At 41.8% G+C, this 21,997-nt stretch overlaps 1 protein-coding gene across 1 annotated transcript; it reads right to left on the bottom strand.

Annotated features, from left to right (window-relative positions):
- Positions 1 to 3,896: 3,896 nt before the first annotated feature.
- NUS1 (NUS1 dehydrodolichyl diphosphate synthase subunit) lies at positions 3,897 to 20,398 on the bottom strand. The gene is made up of 5 exons (XM_062488753.1): positions 20,017 to 20,398; positions 11,562 to 11,684; positions 9,024 to 9,176; positions 4,838 to 4,937; positions 3,897 to 4,128 (listed from the first exon to the last, which is right to left on the bottom strand). Exons 1-5 carry the CDS (start codon positions 20,396 to 20,398, stop codon positions 4,038 to 4,040), a joined length of 849 nt encoding a protein of 282 aa, XP_062344737.1. The 3' UTR covers positions 3,897 to 4,037.
- Between the last annotated feature and the right edge of the window lie 1,599 nt (positions 20,399 to 21,997).

Here is a 21,997-nt window from a genome sequence, read left to right as displayed (position 1 = left end):
AAGGAAAGCAGAAGCCTCCCTTTGAAGTGAAAAAATGTGATCCTTCCTTCCTACAGATTATTATGATTTTGAAATAAAGGGAGCTCTCAGGCAAAGATATGGGGATAGGAATAACAGTTCTTTACTAGTATATCTAACAAAACAAACAAGAACAACAACAGCTATGAAATTACCCACAAACAGAACAGTAACTCAGTCCCAGTGTTTTTTGGCTGCAGGCACCTTTTCCCTGAGCTGCAGTTCGGGCGGGTCCCGCAGAGCCGCAGGAGGGCTGGGGGTGATGGCAGAGCTGTCCCAGGGGGAGAGAGAGAGATGGAGAGAGAGCCCTCCGCTCACGGTGTGGGTCCCAGTGCTCAGCAGAGTGCTGGATGGTGGCAGGTTACAGCGAGAAGGCAGCAGGGCAGGGTCTGACAGCAGTGAGGATGGCTCCCAATACTGGGATGGCAGGGATAGGACAGAGGCAGCGATCGTCCTTCTCGTCCCAACTCCACGGGGGAAATAGGCCAAGCCAGAGCCTTCCGTTTCCTCTTCTGGCTGTTTCAATCTCGAGGGGTTTCCCTCTTCTCTCCCCTCCCCCTTGTCACCAGGGCCCAGTCAACAGGTATCTTAGCATGACAATGGGGAAAACTCCACAGAGGGAGAAGGGAAAGAACCAACCCCCAACACCAACCTCATAGGAAAAGTTTTTTCTCATGTTTCAACATTCTCCTGTATTTCAATTTTGCCCCATGGGCTCTCAGCCTACCAGTAAACACCACCAAGAAGAGCCTGGCTAGGTTTACTTCCCCCTTCCATCATGCATTTGCATGTTGGTAAGGTCCCTCCTCAGCCTCCTCCAGGTTGAGAAGTTCCAACTCTCAACCTCCCCTTGTACAACAGATGCTCCACCACCTAATCATCACAGCCTCTCGGTGGACTAGGTTTACTAAATTTGTGTCTCTCTTGTACCAAGGAAGCCCAGCTCTGAACACAGCACTCCAGATGTCTCACTGGATCTGACAGGAAAGGATCACCTCCCACGATGTGCCAGCAACACTGTTCCTAACACAGCCTGCTGGCCTTTGCTGTAGGCTGGCTCAAGGTCAGCTTGCCACGATGATTCCCAGCACAGTTTCAAAACTCACCTCAACTCAAGCTTCCCCTTTTCCTGCTCAACATCCAGGCATCACTCAGATTGCAGAAGCTTCTTCCAAACCACACCCTTATTTCACCCTGCTCCACAACAGGGCTGGTAGGATGCCCAGCACAGCTCATGGCTCTGGACTGACTCAGCAGCAGGGAGAGAAAGCAAGCTTTTTAGTAGTCAGGAATAAGTTTACCAAGTTCCCAGGACTATCAAATATTTTTACAGTAAATGCTTTACTATGAAAGCTCTCATAAAAGCATCTAAGAAATCAGAAGTGGTAGATGAAAAATTTACCCAGTTCTTACACTCCAGAAAGCAATTAAAGAAGAGCACAAAAGAAAACGACATTTGAATTTGTATTGCCCCAGTGATGTAGTAACATGAATCAGGCTACAGTGCCCCAGCCAAATTTCCGAAAGTATTCATGCATCACCATAGCCTGTAGAAAGATTATAGTCTTTTATTGATTTATTGTTTTACAGATTCAGCTTTCAATAATAAAGTTCAATAGATCAATTCCCTAATAATAAAAACTCATTTTACACATTATGTACAGGTACCCAAACATGTCACAGCGATAGCACAGACCTTCACATAGAACAAACTGGGGAGAGGTGCTAAGGGCAAGGATGTACATTCAGAGATCAAGTTGTGGATATGCACAGTGCTTTTGGCACACCTCACTGAAGACTGCCCACACAGGGACAGTAAAATAATCCCAACTAAGTGATAACGTGGATTAGTTCAACTACATTAATTCCAGGAGGAACACTTAATTCACAATTAAGCTAGCCATCAAAAGAGATTTAAGTTGAATCAAATGCAGCTGAACTAATCATTTTAGTTTTATAAGCAATTCTCTGTAGACAAATTCTAGGCCTTGATATCTGTTTCCAATATTGAACATATCTTTTTAGCTGAGTTATGCAGAAGTTTGAGAACTGAGGGAACTCAGAAGTATTCTTTGGCAGTTTGATACAAATATAAAAAAAAATCTATTTTGGAGGGCTAAACTAAGCTTTTCCCATTACCACCAACACCAGAACTGCTTCAGTGACACAGTAACACTTACATATCCAAACGTGAACACAACCTTGCATTTTAATGAAATAATTCATATTACAGATGAACATCAATACTCCAGATATCCTTCAACAGGCTACCCACTCCCCACAAAGAAGTTGAACTTAACACTAAATGGGAAAACTTGCCCATGTCAATGACAGAGCCCAGGAAACACTGCACAACTGTTCACCTTCTTCGCAACACAGGACCTGGCACACAAAAGAGACCAGTCTACAAAGTGTACTCCAAGTATTCCAGCTCCTATGGAAACTTATTTTATGTCAAAACCCTTAGTTAATTTACTGAATATCCATCACTCTTTTCTGAGATAAAGCAGACCACAGCTCTCTTTTTTTAACTGCAATCTAACCTTAGTATTATGAAAAACCGCAGCTAACAGTTTATGCAATCTGCTTTATAACACTACATCAAGCAACAACAGGTTAACATACACCATTCATAATGAGGCAGACATTCATTTTAAATCTGGCAATTCCCTTTTAAGAACAGTTGTTTTTCCTTCTAGTGACATGGCTATTCCAAAGGAGATAAAGCCAGGCTCAGTTTGAAGAGTGGAGGAGAGGGGAAACAGGAAACACTTCCAGAATGAAGCATTCAACAGTTCTCCAGCCTGCAGGGCAGAAGGCTGCAGTATTAATGTTTGTCTCCAGTAATACAGATCTAAAGATATTGCTTTGTCCAAATGCAGCCATAAACCTGCAATTTTAAACTGCTTCCAACAATGGGAATGTAACTCAAATAGGCCAGTCCACGATGAAGACCATTTAGCCAGTATCTCTAGTTATCTCAGTGCTGAAATAGTGTAGGGCAGCTTCATTTCATCTTCCTTCTTTGTCCGCTTCGTCCCATTCAAACTGGTAATGCTCAGTTGAGAATAAGTAAAAATAACAAAAGACTTAAGCAGACTCCCTTGCTGGGCACACAAGTACAAGCAGCAAATCACATTTAGCCACGGAAGCAGACTCAGCCCATTTTCAAATATTTCAGCAAATGATGCCAGAGCCTTATCCTGCTTGTTACCTTGAGTGAGCGTGTTATGGGGAGAACAGGTATGCAAACAGCACATCGTACTGCTTATGCTTATTCCCAATAGAGAACTGACCTGATGCTGAGACATGTTGCATTCACTTAGGGGTGAAGGAATATTTTCACTCCATCATGTGAAAAAAAAAAACAAACAAACAAACAAAAAAAAAAAAAACAAAAAAAAAAAAAAAAAAAACCTGGATAGTGCAACACAGACTGCCTAATCCACTTACCATAGAAGCTTCCATCCCTTTTTATGGAATCTTCTCAGTATTTCTAGAACTTAACACCTACAGCTGGCTTAGTCATCTCAGCCAAGTTGCAGTCTCTATTTCCAGTTAACAAAACCAACTTCTCTAGAATTCACATATTACATAGAAAATATATCCAAAGATAAACCATTAGCTCTGAAATGCCTGACCATGAAGAATTAAGAAACAGAGACAGGAGTTCTTTCTTGGTTTTAAGGATCTTCAGTGCACGGAACTCCTATTTACACTGTCCTGTAGATTTCATGACACTTAATTCTTACATGTTCATTTTGACACTTGAATGTCAAAGTGAGGGCAATTCAGCTTTGTTTTTAGTAATTGTCTTTTTCAAAGAGGACATCTGTGAATTCCCCTCCCCATAGATTCTCACTCATTCACACAGACTCTCTAGAAAGGTAAGACACTTTATTGAATTTTTTTGATAAATTAAGAAAGGACTATGAACCAGACTTATGGGTCACAGGTGCTTGTAAACAGACATCAGTTCCTTCCCACAGAAAGCCTCACTCCATGCACTCAGCCCAAAGTCACTTTCCCCAGCGTTGCTCACAGGCTGCATAGTGATGGAGGGCAGAGAAAAAGTCTTCATAGCTGATGTTTAGGTGGGAAGGCAAAGAACTGAGAAAGCAAGTTACAAACATGTTAAAAATAAGCTTTTATGAACACCACACTATTCATACAGCAACTCAGGCATATCATTAAAAACAAGCTACAGTCTGAGTAACCTTGTGAAGCTGTTCTTGACATGATTATTCTAACTCAACTGTAACGACTAAACCACTCACCCTCTAAAACCAAAGCCTCCCATAAGAGCACACAGGGCCCTTCAAATCAGTGAAAAGATGGAGCAGCACAGGTGTGCCCACACATTTCAGTGCACTATAAAAGCCATTGGATTTAAGAAGTTCAAACCCAGTTAGCTCAGTTATTACTAAAACCAAAAAGTAATCCATAGGTGTGATCTTCTTGTACTATCCCATTTCCCTTGAATCCTTAGTTTCCTGGTCAGAAACCTGTAAGCCACAGAGAATCAACACTGATGTAAGGAACACTGTCAAACGGGACTGGACCACAGACTAGGTGGTAACAGAAGCTGTTCCTTAAAGCTGAGGCATGAAGCCTGCTGTTGCCTAGTCAGGGCTAAAAAACCAACAATGAATGTTTGACAGGTTTTATTTAATAATTTTAAAATATACTCAAATCAATCTCCAGACACTTGTTTAGCTGGATCTCCTCTTTTGGCCAGTTTCATAAGTTACGTCATAAAGGCTTATTTAGCTAGATATTTTTTATTCCAGTGTGTTTCACAACATTATGAGCAACTCACATGATTTCTGTCAGTCTGATGTGCCACGGAAGAAATCCTAATGTGCTGTCCACAGGACCAAACTTCAAGACTAAATCAGGATCAGGAAATCCATTTGTACCTGTAATAACAAATTACATTAGGTTTTATTAAATTCATCAGAGGATTTGTTTCAGCTCTAAATCCTAAGGCATATGCTTTTTCACTAAATGCCTTTTTTTTTTTTCTCCAAAATGAAGGTCCCAAGGACAAGTTAACAATTAAAAGCCCAGGAGGACAGACTGGTCTTGCAACACCAGAATGACCAACTGAGCAAAAGCTTAGGCAGCCACTGCAAGCCCAGCTGGACTCTTATTTTTATGTCAGGTAGTTTTCAAAGTTTTCAGGTAGCTTTCTATGGAAGCAACAGGAACAGTTACATTGTTTTGAGTAACAGCAAACCTTAACAACGCTGTTGCATCTGACTTTTTCTAGTTTTGTCTTGGCAAACCTGATTTTAGTAGCACAGAACATGCTGTACCCTGACTCTACCTACTACAGTCCTTACTTAACTATGTGGAGCTGCAAACAAGCAGAGTAAAAGGACTGTTAACACACACAAAAAAAAGCAGCTTAGGGAAGTTTCACAGAACACCTTGGTACTACAGACCATCAAGAAAAAAAATAACTTCGTTACATGACTTGCCTCTTTCTCAGTATAAAACTATGGCAGAAATTTTAAAACCAACTTACTATAAAATTTCAAAGACACTGTTGCAGCTGGCATCTTTCTGGTGAGATGAGTAATAACAGGGCAGCATGTCTTTTTTCTGGTACTGTGTGGACAACCTGACCCATTCTAGGGCAGAGCTAGATAATATTGATGAATTCCACTAGGTGCCCACACTCTTACTATCCATACCTTAAAACTCCAGCCAGTTATTTCCCTTATGAGAGCATGCTACTCATCTTCTGAGTCTGAAGACAGTGACAAAAAACCACTGCCTCCATCTCCCTTCCATACACTTCTGCAGTGCCTAAGCTACTCCAGGCTAAAATTGACAGACAGGAAATAGGCTTAGAATGAGCAGTCTAAGACCAGCTTTTCCTGCTAATTCTAGCAACTTCATTAGAGCAACATATGAAAACCAGTAGAGCACCCCAAGGGGACCCAAGAAGTTGAACTGCTCCTCTTGCACCTACCTAGCTCATCTGAAAAGCATTCCAGCAGTTATAAACCTGTTTTTCTGTAGTGCTGCCATCAGTCATGATTATTGCAGGTAATTTCTTGTCACTATCCACCAATTCTGCAGGTTAAGTGCAACAGTGCTTATACTGGGTAATGACTACCTTTAGCAGATAAAATTTTAATACAGCCTACTTGCTCCAAACTTCCAACATCATTTCTCAATTCTTTCCTTGCTTGCTTAAATAAAAAAAAAAAAAACCAAACAAAAAAACACCCTACTACACAAAAGCAGTCAAGAGCCTTTTACAATTTTCACATTAGTTGTAGAGGAACTTAACTTTGGAATAACAGAAAAGAAAACTAAGGACAGATTTTTCTTCGCCCAGATTTTCAAACTGAAGCTGGAGATTTTTCAGTAAGCTCACATCCTCCCTTCCCCACTGAATCACCTCAATAGTGATGAAACCTTTTACCAGAGGTAAAGAAACTATTTTCCCAAGCATGTGCATTTCTAAGGAAGGATGAAGCTTTTAGATAGGAATGTCTTGTGGCATGGTCCAAATCTCACCACAAAGTTAAGAGAAAAACTGCAATGCAAAAGCCACTTGTGTTCAGAAGCTAGCACGAGTATGAAAGGGCTTTGCAGGGAAGCAGTGAATACTTAGAAGTGGGGACTCTGGAGGAAGTGGAGAGCTTTACTCATCAGCTGATTCAGTAGCTGAGTACTCCTCAGCTGGTACAGCAGCAGGATCTTCAATACTGCAATCGCTTTTCAAACAGGAAAAGACCTTCAGAGAGCCCAATTAATGCTAACACTTCCTTCTGGTTCCTATCTGAAGGAAAATGAAAATGCACACTGTAGTATTACTGTCAGAACAGCCTACTAAAACACACAGTATGTGCTTTACACTCTGCATACATTTCTCTACCTAAATGTAGCAGCACTACAGATAACTTAGAGTTGGAAGTTCCCTCAGAGCTGCAAGAGTTACAGCAGTCAAGTTTATCACACACAGGATAAAAGAATTTGGGAGCAGACTTTAAAAAACAAAAGAGGCCCAAAAGACTTGTACACAAAGGATGGGAATCTGGCAATATTCCTTCTAAGTCAGGAGTTCTGCAAGGGGAACATGAAGTAATTTTAGAGCTGATAACTCTACCCCTTCTCTTCTCCATATAGATTTTACAGGGCAACTCGAGCAGCCTTAGTTGATAGTCATGTTCTTTGCTGGAAGGCAGACAGACAGCAAGCAGAGGCAATATTAAAATGCAGCTGGCACCTACTTTTCTGAAAACAAGCTGGTTAGCTGAGGCATTGCTCAGAAGAAAATACTCTTACACTGCAGACAACTCAAGCTGTGAGAATTAAGTGCATGACTGAATTAAGAACAAGAAAAGCAACATGACAAGCCAGAATCATACCATTTTAGGACTAGGCTTCAAAAACTGCACCCTAAACATGAACAAAAGGTTTAAAAACTACATTAACAGGTATTTAAAAATCAAAATTTAAACCCCCAGAGATTTACATAAGACACCATGAATGCAAACTCTAAGAGTATAACTACTCAAGTATATATATTCAGAACATGCTCTCAAAACAGTAATGCACAGATGCTTAACTTCAATACTGTTCCATTAAAAATGCACGCAAACTAAATTTGCCTACAAGTAAAGCAAAGCTTAAAACACTGCTGCTAAATAAGTCATGAAAGAATACTTCACTTCAAACAGTGTTCTAAACATTAAGTAAACAAATTAATAAGTAGGACTAGTTACAGATATTAACCTTAATTACTAGCCACATACATGAAGCAGCCTGCTTCAAAGTTCATAATTTTGACAGATTAGATCTCTTTCTGCGCTCAGCTAGCATGCAATACTTCAAAAATAAACCCACTAATTTTAAGAATGGACCTAATACTTTTAATTTATCCAGAGAGAAGATCCCCAACAAGTTTGAAAACCTGCAGTTAAATATCACTGGCCAAAATGCACACCACAGGTAACAACTGTCACCAGTCCTCCATTACATTAGTGACTGTTCTGAAGAAGCAGTTGTTTATTTCCTTTAACTGCCTTTGGGATATAACAGGATAGATGTCCTAAGTTCTTCTTCAGGTGCCTTATTAAATACATTTAATAGTTCCATTATAGCAGGATGCTGACAAAAAGGAAAGGAATCTGGTTTGAAGTTAAGTGTCCAAACTGCCATGGAAGTCCATCCACAAAACAATTCAGCTGACCAGACACATGGAAAAGAAGAGATTGCTCTCTAAAGTCCAATTAATGGGAACCACACTACAATAATGTGCCTTAAGGCATCCAAGTTCAAGTGTGCAATCAAACCCGAACCCTGCTAAGCTAATTACAGCTGCAATTAACATGCATGGATCACCTAAGCAAGCTGAGCAACTCATTATAGCTCTATAGTACCACTAGAAAAGTGGATGCTAATTCTAAACTTCTTCTCCCAGGTGTGATACCAGAGCAGTCCTGCCCTTTTCAGAGCTATTGCATGTAGCCACACATCTCAGTGCAGAATCAGTAATCTGCATGAATTAGTAATGAAGACAACTAAGCTAGTGTGGGTTACAGAGCAGCAAGAGAACAGCAACTGTTCTATTATTTCCACTCAGTAGCCGTCAGGTAGCAGGAACAGCTTTAATCACTGTAACCAGATCTGGAAAAGACTCTGCCCATCCATGCTTGCAGCAAGTTAACCTAACTTAGAATAGTCTAGTTCTAGGCAATCCCTGTAGTACTTTTTTTAAAAAAGCTCATTACAGAACATACCACGGAGGCTGTAAACTCTGAAAAGCCAAAACTCTGCAATTTAGCTTAATATTCCTGCTTAAAAAAAAAAAAAAGCTCAAAAAGCAATAAACAAGCAAGAAATTTTTAACAGAAGCCTAAAAGCAATGATCACAACTTACTCTGATAGACTAAGCATCAAGATGCATACATTCCAAGCAATAAATACGCTAGTTACCAAACTGTTATGAATTGAATACTCTTTCCCCTCCATATTATACTTACTACTTAATAAGTTGTCTAACATAATCACATCCAGGTCTGAATGTGTTCTTTGCTGCTGTGCTACCAACTGACAGAAGTTCTGAGCAGCTTTGACTATGTCTGCTTTCCCATCTTCCGGAGACAGCACCTTCAATGTAGATTGGCAATTTAAAACTGAAAGTACAAAACATAATTTAAAAGCAACAGAAATATAATTGCTTTACATATGCTTTAGACAGTCACAGACACAGTTGAAAGTAACTTGTAGCTTAATTCATATATTACAACAAGTCACAGATATACCTCCTATCTCTTAGAGAAGTGGGTAAGAGTTTTCTGGATTTGCTGTATTACTAAAACACAAACTTAAGACAACTTTGAGAAGTCTTGCAAGAAGGGCGTTTAATTCAGTCTTGAAATGTAGTTTTCCAGGAAATTTGGATTGGTTCTTATGCTGTCAGGCAAAGCACTGAGAAGAAAGGTCCTTGGATAGTAACTTGAGTTCAGGGAAAGGAAAAAAAAAACCCAACAAACTAATTTCTACCCTAGAAGAAGGGGTTTTTTAACAGCTACGGTGTACATTCATGTGACAGTGACTAAAATGGGGGCTTCCCACAATCTGATCACAGTATCTTGATGCAAGAGTTACAGTAAAGATCCAAGATTGATTCACTGAAGCTTGGAACAAGGTAACAGTCCAGAATCCATCTATTCATCTGTAATTATGTCTGTGACTTAAGAGGACATTTCACAATAATAATCTTAATCCTACATGATTGAGAAGCAAGAGTCTTCTCACACTACATGACCTACATGACGTGCATCACTGTCAGTTCTGGTAAGGTACCCAAGAGGTAAACTTGCCAGGGAAACTGAAGGCCACAGATGGTGCACTATAGCTGGCTTGAAGTTAAGTGGGTTAAATACCAAACTGTCAACACTTTAGGCTGATACCAAACTTATGATAGTTATAACCAGACACTTAAAAATAACGTTTCTTAAAACTGCAGAACTTGACTGCAAAGGATCACACAGAACAGTCAAGATTCTTAAGAACACCTAAAACCCCCCAGTTCATCTAGCCAATGCTACCACAATGAAAATAATTGTTCCTTAATATTGCTTGATTTGTAAATTTACATCAAATGGCCTAACAGTAAAATATTTAACAGTATCCCTAAATGTAATACATGCAATTCTGTTTTTCAGAAGTGAAGAACTGCAGATAATAATAAATTGGATAGATGTCAGTTTGTTCAGCTGAAAACATGAAGCATCTGATCTGACTGTGAAGCCTTCTAAAAAGGAATGAAGAATTTATAAAGAGAACAGAAAACACCTCTGCTTTTCACAGTTTCCAGCACAAAAGGTTCCTGAGATTTAAATGCTCTCCTTCCATCAGCAAGCCTGAGAAGTCTTTCAGTAGTTTGTTTGGTGTGAACACAAATATCCCAACCTAGGTAAGTGTAGCTAAATATGCTGGAGTTGAAGATGTTAATAGCCTGTCTATCCCATTTTCTGCTGGTTACTTCAATCTTCATAGGAAAAAAATAGCATGAAACCTGGGCTCTTCCACATAAATGCTAGCATCTTAGGCTAAATTGTTTATAAGGTAAGTTCACATTACAGTATTACACTTTATACTGTTAAACTGGCACAAAGGATTTTGTTATCCAGCCAGCTCTCATAGGGGAGGAAAAATTTGCAAGCAGCATTTTAAACATAGCTAAATGTATCACAACTTGTGCAGTCTTTTCATATGCCTTAGAACTATGATGATCTTAAAACATAAGGGTTGTTTAGGTATTTTTTTACAAGACCTACTTAAATATTATGAGTTGCAGTTAGGAGAGCTGTATCAGCCCATCCCTTTGATTCAAATACATGCCTGTGATTTATTATATTTTGAACAGACTTCAAGCATTTGTCTTAGGCAGCAGATGAGTAAATGAGTACTTATAGCAGACACTACCATATAAAGAACACCAGCTTTGAAACCTACACCTGCTTTCCATATCTAAATACATGCTTAAGCTATTATTACCAAATTAATTTTTTTAACTTGTGCCCTTTACCTTCCTGATGGCATTATACCTTGCCATGACAACCAGCAGTCTTGATCTTTCCCTTTCCCCTTCCCACTTTGAGGGGTATGCTTGGAAGATGGAAGCATACATTGTTAACTTGACATCATTCTCCTTACACTTTAGTGCTTTTTCAACTCTCTGCAAAAGAATTTATTTCACTGAAACAGTGGGGAATGAAGGCATACTGATGCACTGAAGGGGTCCTGGCACAAAAGCCAGGCTGAAGGAAAGATCAGACCACCCAGTAATGATACTACAGCGAGGAGAGAGCAGTGCTTTGCTGGTAGTTAAGAACAAATAAGCACCAGTGGAAGTTTAATACTAGCTCAGCAAGGCTGCATGTTTTCTGATAAACAGTTCTTAATGAAGAAAAAGGTCACCATACACAGGAATATGTTTAAGTAAAAGCAGATTTATGATTGATATACAGCAATATAGAGGCACACCAAGCCCCTCTTGTAGTTCATCTTACCTTGACCACTTTTTTCGTGATTTGCAAATTCCCTGGTGTACTTTGAACAATCTAGTCCCAAGAGTTCTTGCTGCTGTTTTAAGATTTCATCCATCAATCTTGAATTATTCCTCTTGAAAATACCTTTAAAAAAAAAGTTGCACGTCAGCCAACTCCTACAAAGGGTGTTACAAAATAAATCTGACACTAGGCAAGAAGAAAAAATTAGTCAGTACTGGTTTCAGACTGGAGTTCACAAGTGGGGGTAAGAATTCAAAGCAAATGCTACTGCACATGACTAATTTGAGTGACCTTGGAAAGATAACTCATGTGCTTTTGCTCTTCTTTCACCCAGCCTGATTTAAGCAAGTTGCAACTGCATAAGAGATAGCTTAAGACTTAATTAATTGTCCTTAGTATGCTAGGAATAGAGAAAGCAATAATCAGCAAAGAACAACCAAGTCAGATTAACATCAAATTTCTTTAATGCCCACACTGCTTACGTCTGCTACCACTTATTGCCACATTCCTAAGGCTGCAAAGTAACAAAGCAAGTCACCACTGAATCAGCATTTCACGTCTCAGTAACTGCCCACTCTTAAGCCATTCAATAGCATGGATCTCCTAATAAGAGAATTTCACAAGCTATATGCTTCAAGGAATTCATGCAGTCCCCCAAGGCCTTTTTATACTTATATACTTAAGGTAGAAACATTTTGAATGCAGGAAATCACAAAAGCCTGTGTCAAACATACCTGGGTTCCTGTACTAAAATTCTAGCTTTTGAGAAACATAAATCAATTATTTCCAACTAAATGCCACAGTAAAAACGAAATGTTACAGCTTAAATATTTACAATCCAAAAGCATGGCTAGGCATATCCACTCAGGAGCTGGATAATGCTTTTACCACATGGTATTCAGAGGTTTTTACTGAACTTCATTCAGAAACCTTATGTCAAACACCTCAGCTGACCAATCTAAAAATGCCCATACACTAATCTTACAGTGTAGACAGTGCAAAAGACAATGAAAGATATGCAATTTTATGATCAGGCTAGGATTCAGTACCACAACCTGACTACAGGATCTGACTAGAATTAGTTTGCAATGTGAAGTGATATAATACATTTATTTAATATGCTAGCCTTTAGACCTAGTGGATTAGAACTTTTCTACAGGCTTCATTAAAGGATTTAATAGGTTGCAAAGTATCTGTTTTTCCTCTCATCCTGGATACTTCCTGTAAAAAAAAAAAAACAACTATTTTTTTTGTTATATAAGCATCAGTGATGCTCATAATTGATTTCAGGTATTTACAGAAAAGCAAGTTACGGTAAGGCGCAAACTTCCACAGAAAAAAGCGTGTTAGAATACTGCTAAGTTTAAACTGAAGTTAAATTGTTGCTCTTTGTGCTCCCACTTATTAGAATATACTTACACATAACAGAAATTGAGAATGCTGCTTTAAATAATACTGTTTGATACAACTCCGCTTGGCTCAGTCTGTTTCATGCTGGGGCTAGCACAGATTGTCTTCCTTACTCCTAAGGTCAGCAGCAGTGCAGCCACTGCAATTGCTAATCCTGCACCCCCTTCAAGGAAGATCTGTACAAAGCTGCATGAGCCTTACCTTTAAGAGTTACTTGACTTCCATACACTTTTGGATTTAAGAAATAAATCTATGTTCAATATCCAGAAAAAACATGCAACATAATTAGGAAAAGCTCCCAATCTGGAAAAGAAGCTGCTCCTCTTCTTTCCCTTTCCCACCCAACACTCATATCAAATCCTTTCTCATGAAAGGTTTTTGCCTATTCCTGCCAAAGACTGGAAGAACTAATTTAAGACTCCACACTCCAGCTCTAAAGTGAATTAAGACATTGAGGACAGCAAGTAGAAGAACTGACCAAGGTGCTTGCTTCTCAGTAAAGAGAGACATCAGATCATAGAATTAGCCCAGCTCCAAAGTGAAGGTCCTTAAGACATACAGATACAGAAGGCTACCTAAATAAATGTGTTCTTAAGATTTATCTGAGTATCATCCTTCTATTCTGCTCTTATCTCATCCACCCCCTCAGTTGTTCAAACTTGGGGACTGTATGGCTCTTGGGATAGTGGTTTAACAAATAGGAAGCTAGCATCATTGTACCATACAACTGCAGCATGCCTTGCCTTGGAAAGGCCTCCACACCTAAATTCCTACTGACCAATCAACTTGACACATACACAGTTTTCCTGGAGATAAGATCCTGAAGCACAGCACAAGGCAGTAAGTCAGACTAACTCAAATCTTAATTAAAAACCAACAGCATTAGGGAATACTCCTTCAACATTTGTCTCTCAGTCAGTGCGTAAGAGACTTCTGAATGCACATCACTGCAAACACAGTCCTGCCAAATCAAATATTCATAGGCCAAATTCAGATTCAACTTGAACAATTTTACATGGCCATGACTCAGCTATATTCTCCTTTCTCTTATAGTATCTCAAAACCCCATTCAACCAGAAGGTTCATTTTTAAAAAAACTTTGTAAATGTACCCAAGTTAGTTCTGGGAGATGCTGTTGCTTAATTAAAACATTACAAATATAGCAGATAAGTGCATGAGTAGGCCAACTCAGTAACAGAATTATGTGTTTCTAGGTAGCCAAACTTAACTCCTGATTTACTACTACCTTCCAATTTGGTTCACAGTCCTCTAAGTAATTTTAACATTATAAAAAATTATAGTTTGACAAAGGTCTAAATTTTTAGCAATACAATAGCTGTTTGCTATTAAATGAAAAAGGAAATGCAGCACTACTCCTGTTTCTAATATGGAACACAAACATGAAATTGTCACTATAATTTCTCATCAGAAGACCGTCTGATTTTGAAAAGCAGAAACGTTTGCTCAGTCAGAATTCTGGAACCTTTGCATGCTGGTACAAATGGGTATAATCCCACAAATGAAGTGTTCTAAGAACTACATGTATTTAAGTACTAAACTTCCCAAAGCCAACAAGTATTAAACACTCCATTGTGGTTTGTTTCTTTTAACTACTGAGAACTTGTGAGCAGTTTTCAGGGATAGTACTTGTTTTTACAACATAAGCTCCAAGCATGCTGTTGATCACTTGCTGCTGTTAGAGCTTAGGCAAACCAGAAGTGTTTTAGCTTCCTGCAGTAGTCCTCCATTACACAGGTCTTCTCCAGGGCACACACCTTTTCCTCATATTCTCAGCATCTACAAGCCATGCTTCTTTGCCTGCAACCATGGTGTTGCAGCATTTTAGGGTTAGATAATGACAAATGAAGTTGGTAATTAAGAGGCAAGCAGGTGTAGAAGTAACAAGAATCTTGAACTGGAAGTGAAAAACTGGCACAAAAAACACCAAGTGATGTCAACCATTTGTTTGTCTGACTGGACTACCACAGCTACCACCAGTTAATGCCTTAATGGCATCTCAGAGTTCAACATTCTTAATTGCTCTGCTTTTTAAAGCAGCAGAATCTGGTAAAACACAGAATAAGAGTTAGCTCATCCTTGCAAGGGGATACTTTACCAAAGTGTAAGTCTAGCAAAGAACATAACTCTATAACACTTCAGTTATTTGCTTTCTCAACTTCCCAGCGCTGACAAGGAAAGAACAATCAAAACTTGTAATTGTTATCAAGTATTAACATTTTGAGAACATCAAATAATAAGCCACTTCAAAGAATGCACATGCAAGAAACTGGTTTAATATATGAACAACTTTTCTCTACATCCTGTTGGATCAGCTGGTTGATAACGGAGGAAAGCACAGCCATTACACTGGACCTCACAGGATATGGAAAGCTACAAACAAATACCTCCTTTATTTCAAGAGCCTAAGAAATAAAGTACTCTAAGTTTGAACATAGTTTAAGTCACCTAAATTTCAGTCAGATTAAGGTCATTTAAGATAGCACTAACCAAACAAAAAAATCTCACTTAGAACTGAGAACTTCATAGGTGACCATTCCTCCCACATTTCTTCTTGGAGGGACATTCTGCACTAAGAGAACAGAAGCTCATCAGCAATTGAAAGAAGAGACACCACTTTCATATTTCCCATTCCTTTAAGAGATTACTTTGTACAGATTAGTCCTATCCCTTTTAATAAAAGTGGTCTGAGAACTCCTCTTAAGTCAACACCAAAACAATTGTTGAACATAAAATTTCAGGTGGGTGAAGGCCCAGAGCAGATGCCGTACGATATTGGTATCTCACATGTGTTCCAGTGACATAAAACCACAATGTATTTATCTTGCCCAGTGAAATGAACACACTACACACCCAGAAGATTTTATGGATTGATCGAATCAGCTAAACTATCAAGTAACCTAGAAGAGACTAGAAGCCTACTTCGGGGCTAATTAAATAATTTCTTTTGCATACTCTATCCTTCCAAAGCAGTTCACTAGAAAGCTAATAAACTCAGGATGAGTAACTCCAAATTTTCAATAGTCACACTATAGGCTTTAAGAAACATTCAGTGTGAAGTATCTATCTAGGAGTCCAAAGTACCCAAATGCCAAGATTCAGCAAGCTCCCAAAAAGCACTCCAGACTTGTCCTAAACTATATCAGGAAAGCTGCAGAGAAGTAACACTCAATCAAGCTCTCACAAATGTCAAAACAACTACCAAAATAAAGTTAAAGCATACAGCACTAGTAAAAGGCTTCTGCTTCCCAGAAGGTATTTTAAGTGCTATTACATTATCAATCCTTTCTGACGGCAACAAGGGTCCAGCATGTCTTCAGAGATAAGGTCTTGAGAAGAGCAGGTGGGTTTCCACCAAGTAACAGGACCAGCAATACAGAAGTCAACAGAAATAAATTCTTGATCAAAAGCCTGAAATCTTAGTTTGCATTATTTAACCCAGGTGTGCACAGTAGCATTAAGTTTATTATGGATTTGTCATGCTGCACATCAAAGAAAACTGAGAAAGTGCTTCCACACACCAGAGGCAGTAAAGCCAGGTCACCTTGGGCCTCCAAACATGCTGAGGCAACAGAGAAAGTCTCAGTTCTGGGCCCTACACAACTACAGCCAAGTTGCCTTAACAAAAGCGTCAGCTGGAATGCAGCTACTTATTTTGACACTGAAGAATACATGAACAACCTTCTATTTGGCAATTCTGTAAAAAAATATAGACATTCCCTACTATAAACAAATAAATAGCTTATCTAGCACTTCTGTAAAGAACTTCATGCTTCCCTTTCCTCCTATAGAAGGGGCAGTTAAGGATCTATTTTGAAATTAATCCTGCAGAAAACTGACACACAGTTTCTTGCAGAGAAGGCAACCATGGAAGACCATGCTTGTAAACAAGGCTTCAAAACAATCTCAGTACTGCACATATGCAGTGAAGGAAAGAAACGAATTAAGGTATATCTCACCACAGCTAACACTGATCCAGACCACTCATAATTAGTTTTCCTTCTCCACTACAGCCAGCATCAGTGGCTACTTTGACAAATCAATAGTTGGTACAACAGTATGAACACAAACCCTCACAAAAGCAGCCCAGCAGTCCAAAAGCACCACTCACCATCTGAGTGGAGGAAAACAAGTGCACACCGTAACTAATACTGACAAGAGCAAGTTGTACCTGACTTTATTCACCTTCACCACTACCAGTATTAATGCTTATGGTTCCAGACTCCACCACCACTGAGCACCAGATTTAGCAACAGCTGCAACATCCTACTTAATGACAAGTCTATCTGGAAATGGTTTATGCTCAATCAAGACACCCTAAGGAGCTTAGCACCAAAAGAAAGGCAGCGTATGTGCTATTACCAGCTAGTAAGCATACACTAGAGCTGTATGAATGACAACTTGCTTGCTCTCTTGTGCTGAAGTCAGTCTAAAAAGCTCAGCTGTGCACAAAGCAGCTGCAGCTGCTATCCTGGACAACCCACTGAACACCTGTGGAACATGATGTGTAACGGCAGGCGATTCTCATCAACCACAGAAGTTTGGCAAAAGCCACGGATTTAAAATTTTTTGGTTGATCTGCCTTCTTCAATTTTGCTCTAACAAACTGAAAATCAAGCTAGCAATTAAGCTAACATATTCTAGTATCAGAGGACAAACAGAAGAACGAGCTGCCGAAAAATGTTCTGATACAGAAATCATGAGATAATAGCTATTTTCAGATCTCAGAGGTGATAGCAAAACTTCTTAACGTGTAACTTTAGAATGAAAAACTAAAATCCACTCATCACACAACCTGCACTTAAAACAACAAAACCAACCAAACTAAAGAAAAAATTCCCAATACAGAAAAGTGAACAATCTACATATGTAACTTTAGAATGAATGAAACAATACATAGATACAGCAGCAAATAACCCAAGATTTTTTTTCTCTGAACTGCTAGCAATAACAATTGCTCTGCAAGGTTATTTCAGTTCTTCAGGGGACAAAACCTTTTAATTTCTGGTCATCATATTTAGTCTTCTAACAGTCAATCTTAGCTCTGACTGAATTACAAAAGATGCTGGAGAAGCAGTAGCAGGCTTTCAAAAAATAATGTTTCAGACACTGCTACAGCTCTGGCTCCTTACTGTGAGACAGGAGCTCAGCAAGAGTGGCTACTTCAGCATTGGCTGGTGCCTTCTCAGTCCTCAGTGCTGCATAGTAAGCAAGAGGAAAACAAAGACTACCAAGAAACATGATTCTCAGCTTTATCTGTTCTTCAGTTCAGTTCTCATACATATGATATGTGAAGCACAGTGCTGGAATCTAAAAAGGAACTAAGCACATATATAACATATTAGTCAATACAGCCCATAGCTTGAGGTTTGACACAAGTTAAAAGATCCCGTACAATAAAAAATGTCTCTCTTCAAGCGACGAGGGAAACACTCTTCCTTGGTACTGTTTGCTCTGCAGCATTTCCCCTGGTTGAATGCCTTCCAAGTTGGGAGTAAAAACTGTCAACATACGAATGACTTTTCAGAAAGTGCTATTGTCTGTGTGCTTGAGATGTTATGCAAGTATTTTATATCATTCTTTGACTTCCAAACAAGGAAGCGTTCTCCCTCTGAAATACAACATAACCAAATTCCACAACAGCCCTGCACAGATGGCCAGTTTAAACTGCTAAGTGACTGGTATTAAGCCCAGTTGCTCATAATGATCTTAAGAGAATTTAGTGAAAGTCAAGTCTGAGTCTTTTATCACATAGGATCAACCATGAAACAGAACTACAAATGGCGATGGTTTAAAACAAGTGAAAAATTTTTAAAATCACGAATGCCTGTGCTCAAGGAAAGGCTTGCATACCTCAGATGCTTTTGCACACTTGATGACAAAAGATTCCACCTACTTATGTGGGATGCACTGTTGGGCATTTCCTGAAAGAGTACTAGAAGACAACTGTACCTCCAACCTGGCATAAACCTACACAGTTCACCTAACCTGCACGGTACCTCTATATAGTCACTGGAAGTGGCTCAAAGCAAGTTAAACCCTGTCTCCTACAGTCTCACCCCTGACAGCAAGAGCACAGGGATCTTCAGAATGAAGTTTTTTCATCTGCAGAGGACAGAAGCAGAACACAGTCCATGTAATGTATTGTTAGCCCTTCTGAGTTGACAGCTTGTCCAGTACGAGTTAGAGATCATCGCTCAATAACTGGACAGAAAGCTTCTCCTAATAATATCTTGAATATGGCTGGTTTTAGCTCCCTACTAGGAAAGGACAGGTATGAAGAAGCTGGATTTGTTCCATGATTTCCTCATAGTATGCGAAATACAAACTCTGAGCTTATCTTTATGATAGTTAGCGACGTGGAATTAACATACGTGCAAGAGCCAGAGTTCAACGGTCTTACACATGAGACCCAGTAAAAAATAAAATCACACAGAAGGTAGGAAGAAACACCAGAGCTTCCAGAAGCACCAGCTCAGAGTTAACTCAAACACCAAGCAGCACCAGATGCAGATCATGCAGTTTAATTTCACAATACAGACAGCACACAAGACCTACGCACTTGCGCTTAACTATCCATCCACCCTGTTTCTTCATACAGGAGTACCTGAAAACATAAGGTTACTTTCATTCATTCACCTCTGGAGGTTCAGCCCTAGCTCATAAACAGCACTCGTGAGAGCAGGCAGCCCTCCCTACTAACTAAGTGTAAGTCCCTGCCTCACACTTTCAGATGTCAGCAGTTCCCGTCAGTCCAAGGGTGCGGACAAGCCTCTAGAAAGCAGGCAGGACCGGGTCATTCCGAACAGGAGCTGGGCCAGAAGGGCAACTGGGCCGTTCCCCAGGCTCCCCAGGGACAGGAACTCCGCAGTGGCCAAGCGGCTCCAGCGGATGGGAAAGGAGCCGGCAGCAGAGAGGCCAGCACCGGACTCCAGAACAGCACAGCCCTCCGGCTCCACGCCAGGAGGCGCTCCCAGGGCGGGCACCGCCCGGGACGGGGACTTGGGGCACCCGGGCCGCCGCTCACCGTTATGGTCGTAGACACTGACGTAGGAGATGCCCACGGCCATGCACCACACGACCAGGCTGGCCATGTCCGCGTAGCTCGGCTCCTCCTCGGTCACCACCAGCCCCACGTGCACCGGCAGCTTCCGCAGGGCGCGCCCGTCCGCGCGCCACCGCTGCCGTCCGCGCGCCGCCCCGCCGCGCGCGGGTCTTCGCCGCCGCCAGGCCGCGCGCGCCTCGCGGAACCCGAGCGCGCGGGCGGCGGGCGCAAGGAGCGCGCAGGAGGTGGCGGCGGCGGCGGCCGCGCGGCCGCGCAGGCACGCGAGCAGCGCGCGCTGCAGGCACAGCAAGGCGCGCACCAGCGCGTGCAGCGCGCGCCACGCCAGACCGCCCGCCCCGCTCATGGGACCGACCGACAGGAGCGCGCGGGGGAGCCTCAGCCGCTGCGCGCCGCTCGCCTCGCCATCCCCTCACGGAACCCGCGTCCCCCGCCCGGCAACCGCCAGCACCGCCATCTCCCTGCCGCCCCGCCTGATCTTTCACCTCTCAACCCGCCACACGCGAGCCGCCCATTGGCCGCCGGGCGGGATAACGTCACTTCCGCCCGCGGAACGTGAGTGACGTGGCCCCGCAGGAAGGGGGCGGGGCTGGGGGCGGGGCGGGACCTCATCCCCTGGCGGCCGCTGCTGGCTTTGGCCCGGCGGTGCCGGGGGTGGTGCCGGGGGCGGGAGCGAAGGGGCCGGGAGCGAAGGGGCCGGGAGCGAAGGGGCCGGGCCGGGTTCTGCCCCCAGCCGGGTTCTGCCCCCAGCCGGGTTCTGCCCCCAGCCGGGTTCTGCCCCCAGCCGGGTTCTGCCCAACCTCCCCCTGTTTCAGGAAGCTGTCTGCAGACCCTGCCTCTGCCCTTCCCAGCTTTGCTCTTCGTGGCGCCCGCCGGGCCTCCTTCACGCTGGTATGTGAAGCAGGGGCGGGTTGAGGAAGCATCTGTACGCCACAGAAGTAGGCGGCTCTCAGGGGTGTCTTTCCTGAAATGCAGGTGTCACCCTCCGAGCACGCTGCGAATGCTCGCCGGGCGGTTCCGCAGAACGGGCTCGGGCGGCGGGGGTAGCGCAGCCTCGGGGTGCCCGCCCGGATCTGCCGCCTTCCACGGAACAGCAGAGCCCTCTCTTTTGTGATCTCCTGCAAACGCGCGGCTCCCAGGCTTTTGCTGCCTTGGTTTCTAGCGGCCCACGGATCCGAAGATGGAAACACCGCTGCCGGTGAAAGATGAAGTGAGAGCTAATGTCGGCCCGATGCTGTCAGACGTCTCTGCAGTGGGCAGAGATGGCACGGAGATGTTTAAAGCACTCCGTTAAAGGAATCTGCCAATGTAAAATTGAATTAAGAATTTTGTGTCAAGAAAATATTTCTCTTCCTCAGAAGATAACTACTTTCCTGGCTTCTAATACAGACCAGCATTAGCCAGCAAAAATAACACAGTCAAACCGCAAGGAAGGATTGTGCTGTTTCATAAATATCTAAATCTTTAGCTACCAGAAGTTTGGGTGGCTGACGTCAGAATCATAGAACCATTAAGGCTGGAAAAGACCTCTATGATCAACTCCCACTCTTAACCCAGTACTGCCAACTCTTCTGCTTAACCGTGTCCTTAAGTACCAAATCCACATCTTCTGAACACATCCAGGGTGGTGATTCCATCACTTCCTGGAAAGTCTGTGCCAATGCTTGACAATGCTTTCCATGAAGAAATCTCTCACAATATCCAATTTAACCTTCCCTGGTGCAGCTTGGGGCCATCTCCTCTGGTCCTGTCACTTGTTTCCTGAGACTGACCTCAATCTTGCTACCACACCTCCTTGTAACGAATGATCAGGTTGTCCTGGAGTCTCCTCCAGGCTGGAGCCCCCAACTCCCTCAGCTGCTCCTCGTAGGACTCACTCTGCCCTTCACCAACTCCATTGCCCTTCTCTGGATAGGTTCCAGCACCTCAATATCTTTCCTGTAGT

The sequence above is a fragment of the Cinclus cinclus genome, chromosome 3, assembly GCF_963662255.1.
Source record: "Cinclus cinclus chromosome 3, bCinCin1.1, whole genome shotgun sequence".
Classification (NCBI taxonomy): domain Eukaryota; kingdom Metazoa; phylum Chordata; class Aves; order Passeriformes; family Cinclidae; genus Cinclus; species Cinclus cinclus.
This window is presented reverse-complemented; position numbering and strand designations above follow the sequence as displayed.